This window comes from Notolepis coatsorum (assembly GCF_963971535.1).
Source record: "Notolepis coatsorum genome assembly, chromosome: 7".
NCBI classification, from domain to species: domain Eukaryota; kingdom Metazoa; phylum Chordata; class Actinopteri; order Aulopiformes; family Paralepididae; genus Notolepis; species Notolepis coatsorum.
Genome location: NC_140171.1, coordinates 70404872 through 70426317, shown reverse-complemented (window position 1 = coordinate 70426317; position 21446 = coordinate 70404872). Strand labels below are relative to the sequence as shown.

The window sequence follows — 21446 nt, the reverse complement described above, 5'->3', positions numbered from 1 at the left end:
AGCTCGGATAGGAGTAGGTCTGAGGCGGCCAGAAGATGCAGAGCGTAGGGGTCTTGAGGGTGTGTAGTTAGAGACCATTGACCGGAGGTAGGCGGGAGCCATTCCCTTCGCCGCACGATATGCCAGGTCGAGGGCCTTGAAGCGGATTCATGCGGCAATGGGGAGCCAGTGCAGGTCCCTGAGAAGTGGGGTGACATGGGCCGACTTGGGTAGGTTTGAGATCAGGCGAGCCGCTGCGTTCTGAATGAGTTGAAGAGGCTTGGTGGCAGTGGCCGGGAGGCCAGCAAGCAGTGCGCTGCAGTAGTCTAGGTGGGAGATGACTGTTGATTGGACGAGGAGTTGGGTGGCTTCTTGTCAGGAAGGGGCGAATCCTTCTGACGTTGCTCAGGAGGAGTCTGCAGGTTCTGGTTGTCGCTGCAATGTGAGCGGAGAAGTTCAACTGGTCGTTAAGGACAACACCAAGGTTCTTGGCGGTCGGGGACTTGGTCACAGTTGCATTCTCGACTGTGATGGAAAGGTCGGCCAGGGGGGAGGATTTGGCCGGCAGGTGAAGCAATTCTGTTTGCTTAGGTTCAGGTGATTGGTCGTCATCCAGGCGGAGATGTCGGACAGAGAGGCGGAGATCCGCTCAGAGGCGTGGATATCTGAGGGAGGGAAGGAGAGGAAGAGTTGAGTATCATCGGCATAGCAATGATACGAGAAGGCATGAGACGTGATAATGTTACCCAGAGATTTAGTAGAGGGAGAAGAGAAGGGGTCCAAGGACCGAGCCCTGGGGGACATGTGGGGCGGGTGGCAGACAGGGTCCCTCTCCATGACACTTGGTAGGAGAGGTCATTGAGGTATGATGTCAGCGCAGAGCCAGCCACTCGAGGAGGAGCTGATGGTTGACTGTCGAAGGCTGCAGATAGGTCTAGGAGAATCAGGACAGAGGAGAGGCCTTTCGCTTTTGCTAAGTGAAGTGCCTCTGTGACCGCAATGAGGGCTGTTTCTGTGGATTGACCAGTCCTGAAGCCTGACTGATTAGGGTCTAGGAGGTCATTCTGTAAGAGATAATCAGTGAGTTGGTTGGATACAGCCAAGTAGTATTGTAGTATAGTACTCATTGGAACACGTCTTCTCCACTTTTCAGTCTGGTAGTGGATACTAGTATTGTAGTATAGTATACTACTCATTGGAACACGTCTTCTCCACTGTTCACAGTCTGGTAGTGGATACTAGTATTGTAGTATAGTATACTACTCATTGCAACACGTCTTCTCCACTGTTCACAGTCTGGTAGTGGATACTAGTATTGTAGTATAGTATACTACTCATTGGAACACGTCTTATCCACTGTTCACAGTCTGGTAGTGGATACTAGTATTGTAGTATAGTATACTACTCATTGCAACACGTCTTCTCCACTGTTCACAGTCTGGTAGTGGATACTAGTATTGTAGTATAGTATACTACTCATTGCAACACGTCTTCTCCACTGTTCACAGTCTGGTAGTGGATACTAGTATTGTAGTATAGTATACTACTCATTGCAACACGTCTTCTCCACTGTTCACAGTCTGGTCATTGGCCCTTTCTGCCTCATAGCCGGGATTACTGCATTTCTAGCCAGGTACTGTGTTGGTGACAAATAAAGTTGAGTGCATGGTCTTTTACACAGGTACAGTGGCAGTGAGATATTTCTTCTGTGAATAAAACTCATTAGACACAATAATTCAGTAAAATGCAATGAAGCTCTTAATAAATAAATTCACTATTCAGTGGTTTTATAATTTGCCATGTATAGTTTTACCTAGACTAGAGCATACTCTACACACACAGCCAGCTCCTGCGCCACCACACCCCATCCAGAGCCCTAAGGTCTGCTGGCCAGCTGCTGCTGGAGGTGCCCAGGACCAGGCTCAAAACCAGAGGGGACAGAGCCTTCGCTGCTGCAGCCCCTCGGCTCTGGAACAGCCTCCCCCCCCCCCCCCCCACATTAGATCTGCCCAGAGCCTAGAGGCCTTTAAACCGCTGCTTAAAATGCACCGTTTCTCCCTGGCCTTTGATCAGAGTTAGCTTGCCACCTGTCAACTATGTTTGCTGTTACTCTGGATTTTTTTTTATCTATATTTCTTGTCTCTTTTTATATTGCACCTTGCTCTTGTTTCTTAGTGTACTATACTTATTTACTGTAATTTTAGTGTATTTTATTTGTTACTGTACTGTACGTGTTTTTATTGTGTTCTACCTGTAAAGCACTTTGGATGGCTTCACGTCAAACGTGCTATATAAATAAATCTGACTTGACTTGACTAACATACAGTACCTTTCATCACAACTGCAGGATTCAGACTTTTAAAAGTGCTCCGCACTGTCTATAATAATAGTCTCTGAAGTCCAGGTGTGTGGTATGGGTCAATAACGAGCGCTGCCTCGTCCTGTGGTAGAACTGGGACGTGGCAAGACGAGCTCATCCATCAACACATCAGTCTGGATGACTGACTGCAGCAGGGAGCTCATCGATTGGACAGAAGACGGATGTGGCCATTCCAGAATTTTCGGTGTCAGGAAAATCAGCCCGCTAATTACTCTCCCAGTCTAATGGGCTGTTGTCTTGAGGTGGTGTTTCCTACTGTAGCCAACCGTGCTGTATAGCAGTCTGTAGGGGCTCGTACTGAACTCTAGCCGTGCTGTATAGCAGTCTGTAGGGCCTTGTCCTGTATAGCAGTCTGTAGGGCCTTGTCCTGTATAGCAGTCTGTAGGGCCTTGTCCTGTATAACAGTCTGTAGGGCCTTGTCCTGTATAGCAGTCTGTAGTGCCTTGTCCTGTATAGCAGTCTGTAGGGCCTTGTCCTGTATAGCAGTCTGTAGGGCCTTGTCCTGTATAGCAGTCTGTAGGGCCTTGTCCTGTATAGCAGTCTGTAGGGCCTTGTCCTGTATAGCAGTCTGTAGGGCCTTGTCCTGTATAGCAGTCTGTAGGGGCTCGTACTGAACTGTAGCCGTGCTGTATAGCAGTCTGTAGGGCCTTGTCCTGTATAGCAGTCTGTAGGGGCTCGTACTGAACTGTAGCCGTGCTGTATAGCAGTCTGTAGGGCCTTGTCCTGTATAGCAGTCTGTAGGGCCTTGTCCTGTATAGCAGTCTGTAGGGCCTTGTCCTGTATAGCAGTCTGTAGGGCCTTGTCCTGAACTGTAGCCGTGCTGTATAGCAGTATGTAGGGCCTTGTCCTGTATAGCAGTCTGTAGGGCCTTGTCCTGTATAGCAGTCTGTAGGGCCTTGTCCTGTATAGCAGTCTGTAGGGCCTTGTCCTGTATAGCAGTCTGTAGGGCCTTGTCCTGTATAGCAGTCTGTAGGGCCTTGTCCTGTATAGCAGTCTGTAGGGCCTTGTCCTGTATAGCAGTCTGTAGGGCCTTGTCCTGTATAGCAGTCTGTAGTGCCTTGTCCTGTATAGCAGTCTGTAGGGCCTTGTCCTGTATAGCAGTCTGTAGTGCCTTGTCCTGTATAGCAGTCTGTAGGGCCTTGTCCTGTATAGCAGTCTGTAGGGGCTTGTCCTGTATAGCAGTCTGTAGGGCCTTGTCCTGTATAGCAGTCTGTAGGGCCTTGTCCTGTATAGCAGTCTGTAGGGCCTTGTCCTGTATAGCAGTCTGTAGGGCCTTGTCCTGTATAGCAGTCTGTAGGGCCTTGTCCTGTATAGCAGTCTGTAGGGCCTTGTCCTGTATAGCAGTCTGTAGGGCCTTGTCCTGTATAGCAGTCTGTAGGGCCTTGTCCTGTATAGCAGTCTGTAGGGCCTTGTCCTGTATAGCAGTCTGTAGGGCCTTGTCCTGTATAGCAGTCTGTAGGGCCTTGTCCTGTATAGCAGTCTGTAGGGCCTTGTCCTGTATATCAGTCTGTAGGGCCTTGTCCTGTATAGCAGTATGTAGGGCCTTGTCCTGTATAACAGTCTGTACAGCATGAGACATGGTGGTGAATTGTGTTCATTTGAAGTCTTAATTGCATATCAGTGTAATCTTCTCTTGCTACTGTTTTGTGAAGCACTTTGGAACAAATTTGTTTTGTGTTCAAGCTGCTGTATAAAGTTGACCTGAAAAGGTAATAAATTGGATCGTTCTTATCATCTTCTCTACAGGAGTGTCATCGTGGCACCCAAGAAAGCGGGTGTGACCCCCTCCCCAGGCACCTCCTCTGCCGCCACACCTGTACCTTCAGCCACCGCGGCCTCCGTGTCTGGCGGGACGCCGGTCAACAGCGTTGCCGTGGTTTCCACTGGTGATGCGTCCCAGGGGACCTCCACAGAGTCTGCAGCTGGTGAGCACACATGTACATACAACACACTATATATACAAGTTAGCCTTGCTGGTATGCGTGCCATTAGCGTTAGCCACGCATACAGGCCTCTTTGCTTTTGGAAAGAATGATCAAAAAAAGAAAAGAAGAAAATTATTATTATTATCTTTTCTTTTTTTGCATTCGACTAAGAGGTTGGCAGTCGACTACGGCTCCTTTCGATTGATTAGTCGACTATTCGACTAGTCAGGGTCAGCCCTAATATATAATATATGATATATATAAATTTCTCTAGGCTTCCCGAGAATACAACTCCAATTACAACAATTTTAGATCATTGAACTCTTGTTGTTGCAATAAAATGCAGGGTTAGTCTGACAATAGATAAGAGGTTTGTCTGAAGACAATGCAGTCACTGCCTGGATGAGGTCAATAAATGTGTGTGTGTCGGATGGTATAAGAATACTGTGTGTGTGTGTCGGATGGTATAAGAATGCTGTGTGTGTCAGATGGTATAAGAATGCTGTGTGTGTCAGATGGTATAAGAATGCTGTGTGTGTCAGATGGTATAAGAATGCTGTGTGTGTCAGATGGTATAAGAATGCTGTGTGTGTGTGTCAGATGGTATAAGAATGCTGTGTGTGTGTGTGTCAGATGGTATAATAATGCTGTGTGTGTGTGTCAGATGGTATAAGAATGCTGTGTGTGTCAGATGGTATAAGAATGCTGTGTGTGTGTCAGATGGTATAAGAATGCTGTGTGTGTGTCAGATGGTATAAGAATGCTGTGTGTGTGTCAGATGGTATAAGAATGCTGTGTGTGTGTCAGATGGTATAAGAATGCTGTGTGTGTGTGTCGGATGGTATAAGAATGCTGTGTGTGTGTGTCAGATGGTATAAGAATGCTGTGTGTGTGGGCGGCTACGTGGCGTAGTGGGCAAGGCGCTCGCCACGAAATCTGGAGACGCTGGGCTCGCCTGTTCGAGCCCAGCGCTCCACATTTGCTTTCAGTTTAGCTGGCCGTCCGTACTAATACACATTGGCCGTATTAGGGGGTGGGAAACTGATGGGTGGGGATCGGGCGTTGTGGACAGCGACTCCTACAGGTCGGTTGGTGCGCCTGCGCAGTAGAATCAGGAAGTGTCAGGGGCAGCGTGAGCCTCCCACGCGTTACTCCTCGCCACTGAGAGATCGAGCTGCGCAGGTGAAAAGATGCGACTGCTGTTACCTCAAGTATCGGAGGGGACTTGTGCTATTAGTCAGGTTCATTATAAAGTGATTTAAACTTTCGTTGGACTTTTTTGGGGATTAGCAAAACTATACATTTTTGGAAAGGGAATTGTATAATGAATCAGAAAATCCATGTTTACATTTGCCCAGATGTCTATAAGGCGGCCATATTGGAATTTCCAAAATGGCCACCGTAAAATGTAGGTTTTGTAATATCTCGGCTTCTAAATGAGCTAGAACATTGATTTGAACTTCTAAACCTACATTTTCAGGATCAAGGAATCCAATGGTGGTAGTTACAAAGCTTCTACATTTTACATTAACCCTTCGATGCATGAGTGGGTCGAAAATTATGTAGTCAGCTTCACTATATACTTTCGTCGGATTTTCTTGGGGATTTGCAATACTATACATTTTTGGAAAGGATATTGTATAAGGATTCAGAAAATCCATGTTTCCATTTGCACGGGTGCATTTTCAAAATGGCCGCCAAAAATGTAGGTTTTGTAATATTTCGGCTTCTAAATGAGCTAGAACATTGATTTGAACTGCTAAACCCACATTTTCAGGGTCAATGAATCAAATGGTGCCAACAAAAACGAGGTAGAACTCACCAAAGTGCATGTTAACATAACTTTTATTGAGGACTTAACAGATAATTGACATTAACTGATTGGCAACTGACATCAACTTCAGTATCATGACCACAGAAAAGAAGTAACCTTCTTCATTAGACTATTACGTGATAGATTATGTGAATGTATACACATCTATACACCATCATCACCATCATCATCACTTTCATCCATCACGGCATAGGAATCATCGTCATTCTGGCACTGGCTACTGCACTGACACATGTCAGTACAGGCTAAGTCTTTAGCTCTGGAGGAACATCTTCCAGAAGAACAGTTCGTTTTACATCTGCATTGGACCATCTCAATGATGGCCTTCGGGGCTGGGAGGACCTCTGTGGTTGTTGGCTTCATGCCATCTGAATCTTTGAAGTACCCATTGTGCAGGGGGTCCAGCTGCGGATCTTGCAGAGCAATGGCTGCCTGTGCCCATACCCTGGTTTGTACATGGACCCTCAAGATATGCTGCTTCAGAGCTCCATGTGTTGGAGGGAGCTTGTCACTCTCTGCCCTGTGTTTACAGAAGAGATGCCATCGCAGTTCAGGGATTGTCTTGATGTTGATACCCTTGGGTGAGTAGGCTGCACATACAAAGGAAGCCAGTGTGGACAGCATTCCTTCTGTCACTTCTGCTTCATCCAAAAGCATCTGAAAACCATTGATAATGTCTTCATCTGCTTTGAGATAGATCTGCAGCCAGGTTGCCTTGCCTATACGGGAGAACCTCCCTGTGTTGTCGGCCCCAGTGAATGCATGGAAAGCTGGCAAAGCCTTTGCTCTTTCTTTTCCTAGAGCGCGCCACAGTGGTTCAATCTGCACAACACCAGAGGCCATCGAAATCAATGTGTTCTTCAGCAAGAGATTATAGTTTGCTGTGACTAGCACTAGAACGTCTGTATCTGGTGAGAAGAACATCAACTGTGCATCAGCTGGGTTCCGGTGTGTTGCCAGCACAGCTTGGTGGATCAGCAGTGTGTTTGCTTCTTCATGGTTATTTCCTTCAAAGAGTAGGTCTTTGTTGCTCCTAGTGTGCCCAGAAGGTGACGTGATGATCAGCTTGGAGGATCCCCTGTTGGATTCTAGCATTTTGGCTGCAAGATAGTCAGTCAGATCGGCCTTTGTTTGGTCATGAGAGAGGAACCTGCTCAGTGGGATGTGTTTGATGTTGGTGTCATCTCTGACTTGGTATTGGATAGCTTTTCCTTGTCTTCGTTTATCTCTGGTTGCGCTCTTCAGAGAATCTGTCCTGTATGTGTAGAATACAAGGATTATTTCATCATAATCTCGTGTTAGTGACATCAGTCTGTCATTGAAGCAGCCACTCAGATCCTTGACTGTCACTACAGTGGCTAGTTTTGTGCTCAGCCTCTGCACAAGCACCATGCCATCCACCAGTGCTATCTTTCGAATTGGCTGATCAGTAGATGTGGGGTCTGTGAATCCTGTATCCATTGCATCCTGGTGGGTAGTACTTCGAGCTTGAGGAAGCTGAGGATCTTCATGGGGCATATCTTCTCTTGTTAATTTCTCAAGGAGATGGATTAACTTGGACTTGTCATAGCATGGCAGGATTGTTCCATCAGGAGCGAACAATGCCCTTGGTGTCAGAGTGAATTCATAGTTTCCTATGGCCTCTTTCTGGTTGATGTCTCGGTTTGACCTGGCAAGTACCATCAGCCTTGCAAACAGGTCCTTGGTCTCCTTCAAATCCACAGTATTGTCTCTGAGTTTCACTGTAATCTTCTTGTTCCCAGACAGGAACATCTAATTGTTCTCTTTTTTTACAGGGGCCCAGAGGCTGACATCTCCATTGATCCGCTCTGACACATAGTCTTCATACAACTTCTGGCCAGTGACATCAGCATTCAAGATATGTGGTACATACTCATCTGGGATGTAGGCGTGCATGATTACATTGTGCAGCCTGTCACCTTCAGTAGTAAAGGGGTTTCCATGACTGAGTATGGCTGCCTTGATCTTGTCGATTGTACCATGTGCCCTCTTGACTGCACTTGGCCCAAGCTCATGGTGCTGCGTGGTTCTGTCAGCTTCCATGTCAAATTGACTCTTGAACTCTTTCGACAGATGTGAAAGTTCTGGTGTGACCAAGAAAAATCTCTGCCTGGCATTGGCATTGTTAGAGATGCCAATAATCCCAGAGCGAATCTTCATCAGCTTGTTCAGATGTTCGCATGCGTGGTCTGCCCCAACAGACACAAAGGGAATGACACTCTTGGTGACTGATATATTACCTGCCCGTAGTTCCTCCCAGGTCTGAGGGTGATTGAGCCTCAAGTCATGCATGTCTGCAATGTATCTTGGCCAGAGTCTTTTGTACTTGATGCGATCCATTGCAAAGAACAGCTTGCTCAGTGCTTCTCCAGCCTGCAGATGGAGTTCAAGGTCAGCATTCCGAGTTGCTGCTACGAAGAACAGGATTGTTTCCACCCGATGTAGGTAGCTCATCATGGCCTTGAACATAGCATGCCTGGATTTTTGTTCCTCCCATTCTTGGAATGCTGTGATGAATTCAGCAGTGGTCAAGGCTTCCATGAGGGTGCTGTTGACTTGCTTCACAGATTCAGCCTTGATGTCTATACCTACCGAGCAGGCAGCTTCTACTCGCTCTGTTGTCTTCAGGCACACACGTTTCAGTTGTGGGTTGTCCTTGAAGAATTCCTCTAGAGCCATTTCATAGAGTGCTACATATGAGTAGATGTGGGCATGGAGAGCTCGCTTGTAGTGTGTGCATTTCAGGATTTGCCTTGTTGTGGCAGGACCATACACATCTGCTTCCATCCAGGCATCATCTATACCCGAATTCTCCATGGAGGCACCAAGAGCTCTGAGGGCAGCCATGACGACATGCAGCTCACCCAGTCTGGGAACAACCATCTGTTTCAGGTCAGGTCTGGCATCTAGGAGCTGCACCACCTTCTCATATAGGGCCATGTCAAAGGTACATGTATCAAATGCTGGGTAGAATAATGTTGAGGGATGACACTTCACATATAGTAGGCTGTGTGGTCCACAACAAATATTAGGAGAATATCTGAAGAGAAGTCTGAAGAACAAGGCCATTGCTATAGGGTGTAGCCTTGCACCTTTGAGGGCGGGGCTCGCATCAGATTATAATTGTATTGGCCTTTTGTATTGGCCTTTTGCTGAATTTATAGATATTTTACATGTATATATGATAATGATTTATTATAGACTATTTGATGAAAGATAATAAAATCTATTTGTTTTTGTATACTTAAAAAGAAATCATGCATTTAGCATTTCTCCCAGTAATTTTTGACCCACTCATGCATCGAAGGGTTAATGTAAAATGTAGAAGCTTTGTAACTACCACCATTGGATTCCTTGACCCTGAAAATGTAGGTTTAGAAGTTCAAATCAATGTTCTAGCTCATTTAGAAGCCGAGATATTACAAAACCTACATTTTACGGTGGCCATTTTGGAAATTCCAATATGGCCGCCTTATAGACATCTGGGCAAATGTAAACATGGATTTTCTGATTCCTTATACAATTCCCTTTCCAAAAATGTATAGTATTGCAAATCCCCAAGAAAATCCGACGAAAGTATATAGTGAACCTGACTATATGTATGACTTAGTCCACATTGCAGCCGGCTTGTGGGAGGCAAGAAACAGCGTTCGTGACAGGGGAGGGTTGAATTGGATGATACGAAATTGGGATGGGAGAAAATATAGAAAAATGGGAGAAAAAGTGGATAAAAAAAAAATAATGCTGTGTGTGTGTGTCAGATGGTATAAGAATGCTGTGTGTGTGTGTCAGATGGTATAAGAATGCTGTGTGTGTGTGTCAGATGGTATAAGAATGCTGTGCGTCAGATGGTATAAGAATGCTGTGTGTGTCAGATGGTATAAGAATGCTGTGTCCATGCAGTGAGTGCATTAGGTTAGCCAGGGCCAGATAAGAGAACATGTTAGAGAGCATTAGTAGCATAGAGGAGAGAGGACTAACCCTAACTCCAAAACACAGAGATAATGAATCTTTAATTTTTTTTACATCATATAAAGCTGTAATCTCATTGGTTAGCGTTTTGAAAAGGTCATCGGTAACCGTGGTAAAAGTTGAAATATATTGAGCACAGTGACGTCTCTGACGAGCCAAGGGTAGTGCTGCCGCAGAGTTGGGCACCACCGTCCTCTCCATAGAAAAACAGTGGCCCAGCCACCGTCCTCTCCATAGAAAAACAGTGGCCCAGCCACTGTCCTCTCCATAGAAAAACAATGGCCCAGCCACTGTCCTCTCCATAGAAAAACAATGGCCCAGCCACCGTCCTCTCCATAGAAAAACAATGGCCCAGCCACTGTCCTCTCCATAGAAAAACAATGGCCCAGCCACCGTCCTCTCTATAGAAAAACAGTGGCCCAGCCACTGTCCTCTCCATAGAAAAACAATGGCCCAGCCACCGTCCTCTCCATAGAAAAACAATGGCCCAGCCACTGTCCTCTCCATAGAAAAACAATGGCCCAGCCACCGTCCTCTCCATAGAAAAACAATGGCCCAGCCACCGTCCTCTCCATAGAAAAACAATGGCCCAGCCACCGTCCTCTCCATAGAAAAACAATGGCCCAGCCACCGTCCTCTCCATAGAAAAACAATGGCCCGCCAGTGCAGAGATATTTTACTGCTAAGCATATGCATCTAGCTTTACTGTCAGAAAGCTAGTCCAGCTTCACACATTAGTCCTCAGGTTGGAATAACATACATAAATAAATAGATGTGTTGTTGTTATTATTAATAATAATAATAAATTGATAAAGCAAGACTGTTTCGTTTTTACTAGTGGTTTGCTGATTTATTGGACCTATATTTGTGTTTTTTTTATATCGATATCAGCCCACCAACATTACCATTTTTCACAGGCTTGAAATGCTATATTAAAGGTCTGCTATCTTATAAATGGCCTTTTCCAGTGGTTTGCATTGAGAGAGAGGGAGAGGGGGAGGGAGAGAGAGAGAGAGAGAGGGAGAGACAGATAGAGAGAGGGAGAGAGAGGCTCATACATGCGCGGTGCGAGTCTCGGAGCACACTGCATTGAGAGAGAGGGGGCTTATGTCTCTCTGTCAAGAGAGCACTCTCTCAATGAATCCAAAATGTCAATGTGGTTAGAAGTGGTGGAGAGAATAAAAGCTAGCTTATAATGGTAGTGTCTGGTTAGGTGCGAGGGATAGTGGAGGTACTTCTCAAGGTGGGGTCCGGGAGGGGGGGGTTCGAGCTGAGCATATGTGTGTAGTTTTTTTTTTTAGATAACAGGTATTATGGGTATATCTTATATAAGACAACTAACTAAAAGGTGATCTCATTGGATGTGCCCTGACAATTAATGCTTGTATATCTTATCGTGTGTTGTCATGTTTGTTTATATGTTTGTTTAAAAAATAATAAAAAAAATAAAATACAAGAGAGCACTCTCATATCACTGTCAACCTGCTGCAAAATATCATTGCGCACGCTCCCACGTACGCACCCGTATTCCGATCCGTGCACTAATATTCACGGGGGTATATTTCATCATGCTAAACAAGTTACCAATGCATTGTCCCGTGGGATTATGCCCCCCTGCGCCGAAATTAATTAGTCCCACAGAACCATGCGTCAGCACACACACACGCATGAAAACACAGACACGCACACACAAATTGGCCAGGCTGCTGACTCGCGCCTTCGCGTGTATGAGAGCCTCTCTCTCTCTCGCTCTCGCTCTCTCTCGCTCTCTCAAAGGTATCTGCCAGTGCAGGTGGGTGACTGTCACTCAAAGCGCATTGCGAGTATGCGCGGAACAGCTTGAATTTTGCAAGGGGAGAAAGCGGTCCACCAAAATACTTGAATAAAAATACAAAACAATGAATTTTATTGGAAAAAAAACTGTTTCATAGACTCACAGGAATTGTGTAAAATTGCCCAAAAAGTTAAAAATAAAGCAAAACTAGAGCCTAGGTCACAAATAATCTGTTGATACCCCATCACTCCATGCTTGCTCACCCGGGAAGGATAAAGACTGGGCTCCATATCACATATTTTGAAGGGAAAAACTATTGCAATAATTGACATCCAAAGGTTAGCTGTATTTTTTTCAGGTTAATTTAAACTAACTTGATTAGTTAATTTATTAGCTAAGCTAGCTAGCTACTATAGCTATCATTAGTGAACTTAAATTCATACATTTTGTGTTTTGTTATTATTAAATTGTAGAATTTGATCAGATGCAAAACATAAAAAATTAAATAAAAGTAATACATCGCATCAACCACCCTGCTCTCTCAATATCAGCATCGGCTATTGAAAAACACTGCACTGCAAATTATGAAATGTAGTATTCTTTAATACATGTGCTAAATTGGAATGAAACAATCAACGTTCTGAATAGTCCTGGCCTGTTTCCCTTGCAAGACCGTAATGACTCCGTTTCATCCGTACGGTACGACCGTTATATTGTAAACCGCCAGCTGTGGGCTACAGTAGCTCTTATTCACTTAGACAGTGGTGACAGTAGGTACACAGTGGGCAGGAAGGTCAACATTATTATTTCTCCTTTCATTCAAAGAGGGTGTCCTCTTTGTGTGTGTGTGTGTGTGTGTGTGTGTGTGGATTGTGTTTTATCACTGAGGAGTGTGTCTGTGTGTGTTTAGGGGAGGAGGAGGGGGGGTTGCTTGAAAGGGCGGTTTGTGTGTTTTAGGAGATTGTGCATATAGAATTGGGCCGAAGGAAGTGTGTGTATGTGTGTGAGAGTGAGTGAGCACTCGTGAATAATGACCACACTTTGAGTCGTATGCACGGGCTGCTTGGTGTGAAAGAGAGCAACGCGTGCCTTCGTGCCTGTGCAAATATGCAGCTGTGTGTGTGTGTAGAGGGGCAGGGGGAGGACTAATGGAGATCAGTTCATTTACTCCTCAGTGTTTGAAGGAGCTACTTCAACTCCAGCGGGAGGCTCTCAGCAGGCCCGTATGGCTTAACGCCCTACACACACACACACGTACACACACACGTACACACACACACACACACACACACACACACACACACACACACACACACACACACACACACACACACACACACACACACACTACATTCCAGTCCAGTCTACTCCACACACCACTGGCTGTCATTTGGTAAGAGTTATCCCCATCTAGAGAGTGTTCTGACTGGAAAAACAAGCCCCTTCCGAACCCCACCAGAGGAATCTCCCAGGCTCCTCCATATTCAGCTGGGCATTAGCTTATTTATGAGAGCCAGTGAAAGTGAATTTACAGCCAGATCAATCAAACACGTCTCTGTGTGCAGAATGCAGTCGTAAAGCACCTTTTAGTCGCATAATGAAACGGTCACAAAAGACGTTCTGGAGGAGCAAATCGCTGCAGAATTGATGGATTAATAAAAATACTAACAAAAAAAGGAGTTGTATTCCCCCCCACCCCTTTGTATCAATAACATGTTACATGTTTTAACACAGGTGCAGCACAAAAAGTTGATATTTTATTATTATTATTATTATTTTCTTTTAAGATAATAGGTGTTGCCATAGTAAGAAAATACACATATGGATTTGGGGCTGTAATTCTATATCCAACATAATTGCAGTACTACACCTAATTATTATTACTACATTAGGACACTTAACTTTTATATATATATATATATATATATATATATATATATATATATATATATATATCACACACATATATACATAATATACACAAATATATATATTGTATTACACACACACACACACACACACACATATCTATCTATACATTATATATATATATACACACACAAATATATACATAATTATATATTTTATTATTTGTATTATTAGGTGAGTTGAAGTAACCGAATGTAGTAATAATTAAGTGTAGTAGTACTACAATTATTTGTAGTAGAAGTTGGACATTGACCCATGTTGATATAGATACACCTAATTATTATTACTGCATTAGATGTTATGTATCCATGCTAATATGTAAAAATAATTAATAATAATATATATAAATATACACAAATATACATCCAAGATTTACAGCCCAAAATCCATTCAGAGAACAGATATATCCTACATAAAAACCTTGGACATCTCACAAACTTGCTTTTGCCCACCTCCTTATTATTTCTCCCATTTTTGCTCGACTTTTGGTGTTGATGGAATTGTTATTAACTGAGACCCCAAAAGAATTGTAGCTCTAAATGTGTTTTTTTGCACCAGATATCCGATGTTGAAACGTGAGCCATGTAGTTGTTCACTATTATGGGAAGCTGTAAGGCGAGAGGACGGGGTAGGAAGAGGTATAGTGTGGTGCCAGGAGTAGATCATCCCTGCTATCTGCACATAAAATTACACTATACTTACAGCTCTCCTCCATTTGGGACATAAATCCACCTCCATTCTATACATTTGAATGGAGACCACTGTATTATTTCAGAGAGGACTGTCTGCACTCAGATTTATGGGCCTGCCCTGTCTCTCAGCAGTATAATGTATTGGCGTGCGTGTGTGTGTGTGTGGCATCCTGTTAATGTCCTATGGTATTAGGATTGTGTATGTTGTGTAGGTGATTCCACCTTGGTATGTTTGTGTGTGAGTATTTGTGTGTATGTGTTGCGTTTTGTCCCTGTCTTTTCGTGCAATGTACTACATTAGTGTGTGTGTGTGTATTTGTCTACTATATATATGTGCTGCTGTTTAATGTGCATTCCCATGTGGGTGTGTGTATTTTTGTGTACATATTATTTGTTTGTGTGTGTGTGTAGCGTCCTGTTCCTGTCCTACTTGTAATAGCCGGTGTGTGTGTGTGTGTATGCGTCTACGTATACACGTATCCGCTTCAAGGCCCTCGACCTAGCATACCGTGCGGCAAAGGGAACCGCTCCCGCCTACCTCCGGTCAATGGTCTCTAACTACACACCCTCAAGACCCCTACGCTCTGCATCTTCTGGCCGCCTCAGATCTACTCCTATCCAAGCTCCCGGAGGGTCATCAAAGAGAAGCCGCCTATTCTCAGTCCTTGCCCCACAATGGTGGAATGAACTACCCATCCCAGTTAGGACAGCCGAATCCCGTCCAATCTTTCGCCGTCGACTAAAGACTCACTTCTTCAACCATTATCTGAAATGATTAAAAAAAAAAAAAAAAAAAAAAAAAAATCTAACCCCGACTAACCTTAATGTCATGCACTTGTCCTAATAAACGAACCTACACTGTAACACGCAACACTTTGATGAACATTGTTACTCAGCTGATAGAGTTATACCCTTCTTGCTGTCTTGTCGCACAGAACTTGTAAGTCGCTTTGGATAAAAGCGTCAGCTAAATGACTAAATGTAAATGTAAAATGTACTGTATATTATGCTGCTGTTTAATGTGCAATGTACCTGTGTGTCTTTGCATTCCCATGTGGGTGTGTGTATTTTTGTGTACATATTATTTGTTTGTGTGTAGCGTCCTGTTCCTGTCCTACTTGTGTGTGTGTGTGTGTGTGTGTGTGTGTGTGTGTGTGTGTGTGTGTGTGTGTGTATATATGTGTCATAGTGCTCCTGGGGCTCTATATCCAGACTAACACTAGTCTCTGTGCTTCTCTCCTCTATAGCAGCAGCAGGACAGGCTCCAGCCAGCACCAACCTACCATCTGTCCCCTCTCTGTCCCCCATGACCCAGAACACTGCCCCTAGCATGAGGTGATCCATCTAACACACACACAGAGAAGCACACGCACACATTCACTCAAAGTCACACATAAGTTTGCACAATCGGCTATTCCTCTGCACAGCTTTTTTGTTTCTCCATTTTTTATTATTCCATAAAAAATGTATTCCATATATATATATATATATATATATATATATATATATATATATATATAGAAAGTATATTAGAAAAGATTTATTTTGAAAATATGTATTAAATACTATTTCCTTTTTGAACAGGCAACAAGGAAATAATAGTATTTAATAAATAATTTCAATATAAATATTTTCTGCTCTCGTATGCTGTCACTGATCTTCTTTGTGGTGTGTTTGTGTGTCACTCAGTATCTCCGAGCGTCTGGAGAACGCCCTGGAGAAGGCAGCCCCCCTGCTGAGAGAGATATTCGTAGACTTTGCTCCCTTCCTCTCTAGGACCCTGCTGGGCAGCCACGGTCAAGAGCTCCTCATCGAGGGCACGAGTGAGTACACACTACCTCCACACACCAGATATACACACGAGTGAGTACACACTACCTCCACACACCAGATATACACACGAGTGAGTACACACTACCTCCACACACCAGATATACACACGAGTGAGTACACACTACCTCCACACACCAGATATACACACTAGTGAGTACACACTACCTCCACACACCAGATATACACACTAGTGAGTACACACTAGTGAGTACACTATTGCATACCACTTAATGTATGTAAAAACAATAATGTAAAAACAACTGTTTTGTTGTGTTTTAATGTACAAGGATATATTGTTTATTTATTTGCACAATGAAACTAAATAAAAATATCAAAGCAACAAATTAAACTAATGTGCAGGAGAGATAAAAAAAAAAAAGCCCTAGAGGTTTATGAAGGTATCGCACCTAATAAACAATGCAAACAATAATGAAACAACCAACTGAAAAAAAACATTATAAAATAAGCACCAGTAAATAAACATAATAAGTAAACATGTCTATGTACAGTATGTGTGCGCGTGCATGCCCAATCAAGTCTTTTTACCTGCCCACAAGTAAAATCAAGAAAAACTAAAGCAATATAAAAGTAATATATGAAAAATAAGCAATACACTAAGGTCAGGTAAAACCCATGCTAGACCATAAAGAACTTCACTCACAAACCATTTGGCCTACACAACCGTATATAAACATACTGTCTGTATACACACATACCTACAATATAAACCTTATTAAAAGATTAAATAACTTTGTTATAAGAACATTATGGTAACTTCTGCAAGTCTGCTAATTCATTTTGTGTAATGTGTTTTCTGCATAATTCTCTACCGCTGGAAAATTTTACAATTTCACTGACCCATTCTACACTTTATTAAGTAAATAAAACCTCTAGCCACTAAATTATATATTTGTTATATATATAATTATCCCACTTCCCAACTACAATGATTTGTACAAAACATCACGCTAACATCACTGTCTCTTCCCATTTCAATGCTGTCTTTGGTCAATATTTATATCAAGTCATTCCTTGGCACATGGTCCTGGAAAACACGTCAAATCACAAAAGTAAAGCACAGATCGTAATTCTATTATACGACTTTTAATGCAATAACCACTTTTAATATGCTTTCCTCACCAGTTTAGGGAGTAAGCATGTCTTGATATTGAACCAGGTCTTTTGTACTAAGTACAGGCTGCTCCAGCTAATCCCCCACTGCTTAGCGAGTGGCTTTGACAGTGTGACTACTAATTCCATATCTTAATCCCATATTTCACTCTTCCCTCATTCCACACATGTGCACGCACACGCACACACACACACACACACACACACACATACACACACACACACACACACACCACACACACACGATAAGAAAAGTATATTTTATACGCGACGCCCTCTATTTAAATGCAATAAACCAGCCAGGCCATGGTTAATGGGATATAGTGTGTTGAGGTTTCTAGCAGGCTGGGTCAGAGGCCAGGCCACTAATAGGAGTGTTTGGGATGTCTGCTGCCATCAAACAAAATGGAAAGTTGATTGATAGCTTGGGATGGTGGGGGGGGGGGGGGGGGTTGAGGAGAAGGCGGAGGTGTGTTTCTGTGTGTTTCTGTGTGTGTGTGTGTGTGTGTGTGCGCGCGTCTGTGTCTATATGTCATAAGGCCAGAGTGCTCCTCTCTTCCCCTCTCTGTGTGTGTGTGTAGCTGACCCTGACCACTCCCCTCCCTCCACCCTGCCCTCTGAGAGCCCAGGCTCACCATTAGGGATCAATGGGACATATGCTGGCCACATCTCAGGCTTGTAATACAAGGCCCAAATATGTATTAGTTTACTGTAACATCATGTTGTCTCATTAGGCCCCATCAATACTATCTGGTCTCCTCGCAGATGGCACGGGGTTAGCTAATATCCCTCTGTCGGACTGTGTGTGAGAGAGAGAGGGCATATATGCCTTTCTCAGAACAAAAGAGCACGTAGAAAAATCATTTGACAAGATGCGGTCCACGCTTATTTAAGGGAAGACTTTTTAGAATCTGATTCTATAGAGCAGTAACCATTACCCAAGCCGTCTCATACTGTAGGAGGTTGAAACAGTTGTAACAAACCAGTGTCTTGTTAGCAATGCTAGTGCTGTAGTCAGTGAGGTATACGCTAGATTTAGCAGCCATTCAGTGACATCAGGCATTGGCATATCCAATCGTATTTGGGTATGCCAATTTCTCAGCAACAACACAACAGGTGTGAAAACCAGTTTGAACATTCTATGAGGGTGCTTGGTTAATTGATAGAAGATTGATAGAATATACTTCTAAAAGTTCTGAACTGTCCCTTTTTATAGCTCCATTTAGCATTCCTCACCATGTACAGTATTCCAGTGTGGCAGTCTTTCCCATTCTGTTCACGTTGACTATGCTTGTATTACCAAACCAACAGATGAAACAGTAGTTGAAAACGCTTTCCATGAAGGCCTAATACAACAGTGTGTGAATTGTCCACGTAAAAAAATATCTGCTTCCTTTTAAAAAGAGAAAAATGCTGCTGCCTTTTCTTGTACATCTGTTCAATTTGTTTGTCCAACGCAGGTTGCTGTCAATCACAAGCCTTATTTATATTCATCCACGACCTCAATGTGTTGACCTTTGGTTTCCTCAAATCAACCAACAGTTCCTTTTGTTTTACTTAAAGGAACACGCCAACATTATTGGAAATGCACGTACCGTCTTCTCCAGAGTCAGACAAGAAGTTGGATACCAATTTCCTCTGTGTTCAGTAGAAAGCTATCCGGCTGCAAGCTAGCCTAACTTAGCACAAATAGAATAAATAGAAGCAGATATGGACCACTAGCCTAGCTTGGCCAATGGCAAGGCAAGTGGTCCATATCCGCTTCCATTCATTTGTGCTAAGCTAGGCTATCTTGCAGCTGGATAGCTTTCTCCTGAACACACAGAGAGGAAACTGGTATCTATCGTCTTGGCTGACTGACTCTGGAGAAGACAGTAAGAGCATTTCCCATAATGTTGGCGTGTTCCTTTAAAGGCGAACCACGCCCATATTCAGAATTAATTTGTTATTCCTATGGTCTTAACCATTTGGTTGCCGAAAACGTAGATCTATGTTTCTGTCGCTCAATCGCTGAGTATCCAGGAAACGTAGATCTACGTTTTTCTCACGGTATTTCTTTTAATCACTATTGCCATTCATAATTCAGCGGCGCACCTTGTGCATACTGTTCTGAGTGTGTCTGAGCTGGCAGACGGTCTTATACCGCCCTCTAACGCCTTCGGCCATTATTGCACCCCGTTAGAAACTGGTTAGTTTATTTTCTCTACCGAGCTGCGGCGTGGGGGCGGGTCCAAAACACGCGCTTGTAGGGATGGTTTGGACTACTGACCCCGCCCGCCCGTTGAAGTGCAATGCCCAACAACGTCGGAGACAGGATCGCTGTGGATAACTGGAATGGCGATCAGATAATTGGATTCTTTTTTTTGCATTACATCAGATACCAGGTAAGGACACTATATATGAACGCTTTCTACCGCGATTGAAGCTATCTGTGTTTTATGTGTGTGGGCTGTCTGCCGTTGGGTTGCAGCCGCTCTAAACCACATTGCATGCTTGCACGAGGAAGGATAATAATGATGATCTAGCGTTGATTTCAGGAAGATCCGATAATCAGGCGAAAAATTACAACGCGTTTATTGAATTACACAAAAACGCTGTTTTCCCATCTTTTCCCTGGAATTACTCGGAAGCAACCAAACTATATTTATATTCAAATCGGTATAAAACTGAAATGTACGGATGAAAAAATTATACGTTTTTTGCACGTTGACTGGAAGCAACTCACTGAGACTCGACGGCGTTATTAGACCCATAGCTATACTATAAAATATAGGTTTAGCTCTACAAACTACAACTACGTTTACATGGGGTTAATGGACGGCAAGGCCAGGTCACTTCCCGGAAGGGGCGTGGCACTCAATGTGTTGAGACAAGCCAAATATTTTAGTGAACATGACCAATTCTCACCCTAATCGAATTCAATCCAGTGCTAAAAGTGAGATTTGTGATGTCATCAGGTATAAAGTCTGAAGCTGCTCCATAGACAATGAACAGGGAGGGATGGTAAAGGTGATGGAGAACACCCAGGGGAACGTTCTGACTATACAGATAAATTTTTCTGATTCAGAACTGAGAACAAAACTATAGAATAAAACACCTACATGAGCAGAATTTTTTTTATAAATAGAACAAAATCAGTCTACCATTCATTGTCAATGGAGCAGCTCCTGACTTTTATACCTGATGACATCACAAGTTAGAGTATTAGTTTATTACTACTGGCTTTGGGAGAGAGAAGCTCATGTTCACAAATATTGATTGAACTTGCCTAGAGCGTGGAAATAACATGTTGGAATTCTTCATTTGGCCGGTGTTCCCCTTTAAGTTCATTAAAATGATCTATAACAGGCTTTTGGTTTTCTCAGTCCTTCTTAAAAGGCAGACGAGTACACTGTGGTCTGCAGACGTGATGAGATGTCGGTCTGTGTGTTTGCTCCTGCAGTCAATGGTGTATAGAATTAAAAACCTCTGACCTGCTGAGACCTACTGGTTAAACAGTACAAACCGCAGGTTGGTTTGGAGATTAAAAATGCTGCAAGTAGAAGAAACTCCACCATAGTGGAAAATACCTAGAGGGAACTTAACTTAACTCATTAACCTCTCGCTCTCCCTGTGTCTCTGTCTTTCTTCGTTTGTGTTGGTCTCTCTCTCTCTCTCTCTCTCTCCCTCTCTGCCTCTCTCTGTCTCTGTCTCTGTCTCTGTCTCTATCTCTGTCTCTGTCTCTGTCTCTGTCTCTGTCTCTATCTCTATCTCTATCTCTATCTCTCTGTCTCTGTCTCTCCCTCCAGGTCTGGTGTGTATGAAGTCCAGCAGCTCTGTGGTGGAGTTGGTCATGCTGCTGTGTTCCCAGGCAAGTCTGGCATCTTCATCTCTCTCTCCCTCCTCCTCTCCTCTCCTCTCCTCTCTTGAGTTATTGCCTCACCTTGAATGTAGTAAATCGCGCCCCGGGAGCAGAGAGGGAGAGTCTTATCTACCT

General features: G+C 43.6%; 1 protein-coding gene across 1 annotated transcript in view; it reads left to right on the top strand.

Annotated features, from left to right (window-relative positions):
* Positions 1-21446, top strand: part of lrba (LPS-responsive vesicle trafficking, beach and anchor containing) — a 622382-nt gene that overhangs the window by 280859 nt on the left and 320077 nt on the right. Inside the window, 4 exon segments of the mRNA XM_084317903.1 lie at positions 4106-4284; positions 15754-15841; positions 16196-16329; positions 21259-21320. Of these exon segments, the coding sequence (XP_084174029.1) occupies positions 4106-4284; positions 15754-15841; positions 16196-16329; positions 21259-21320 (463 nt within the window).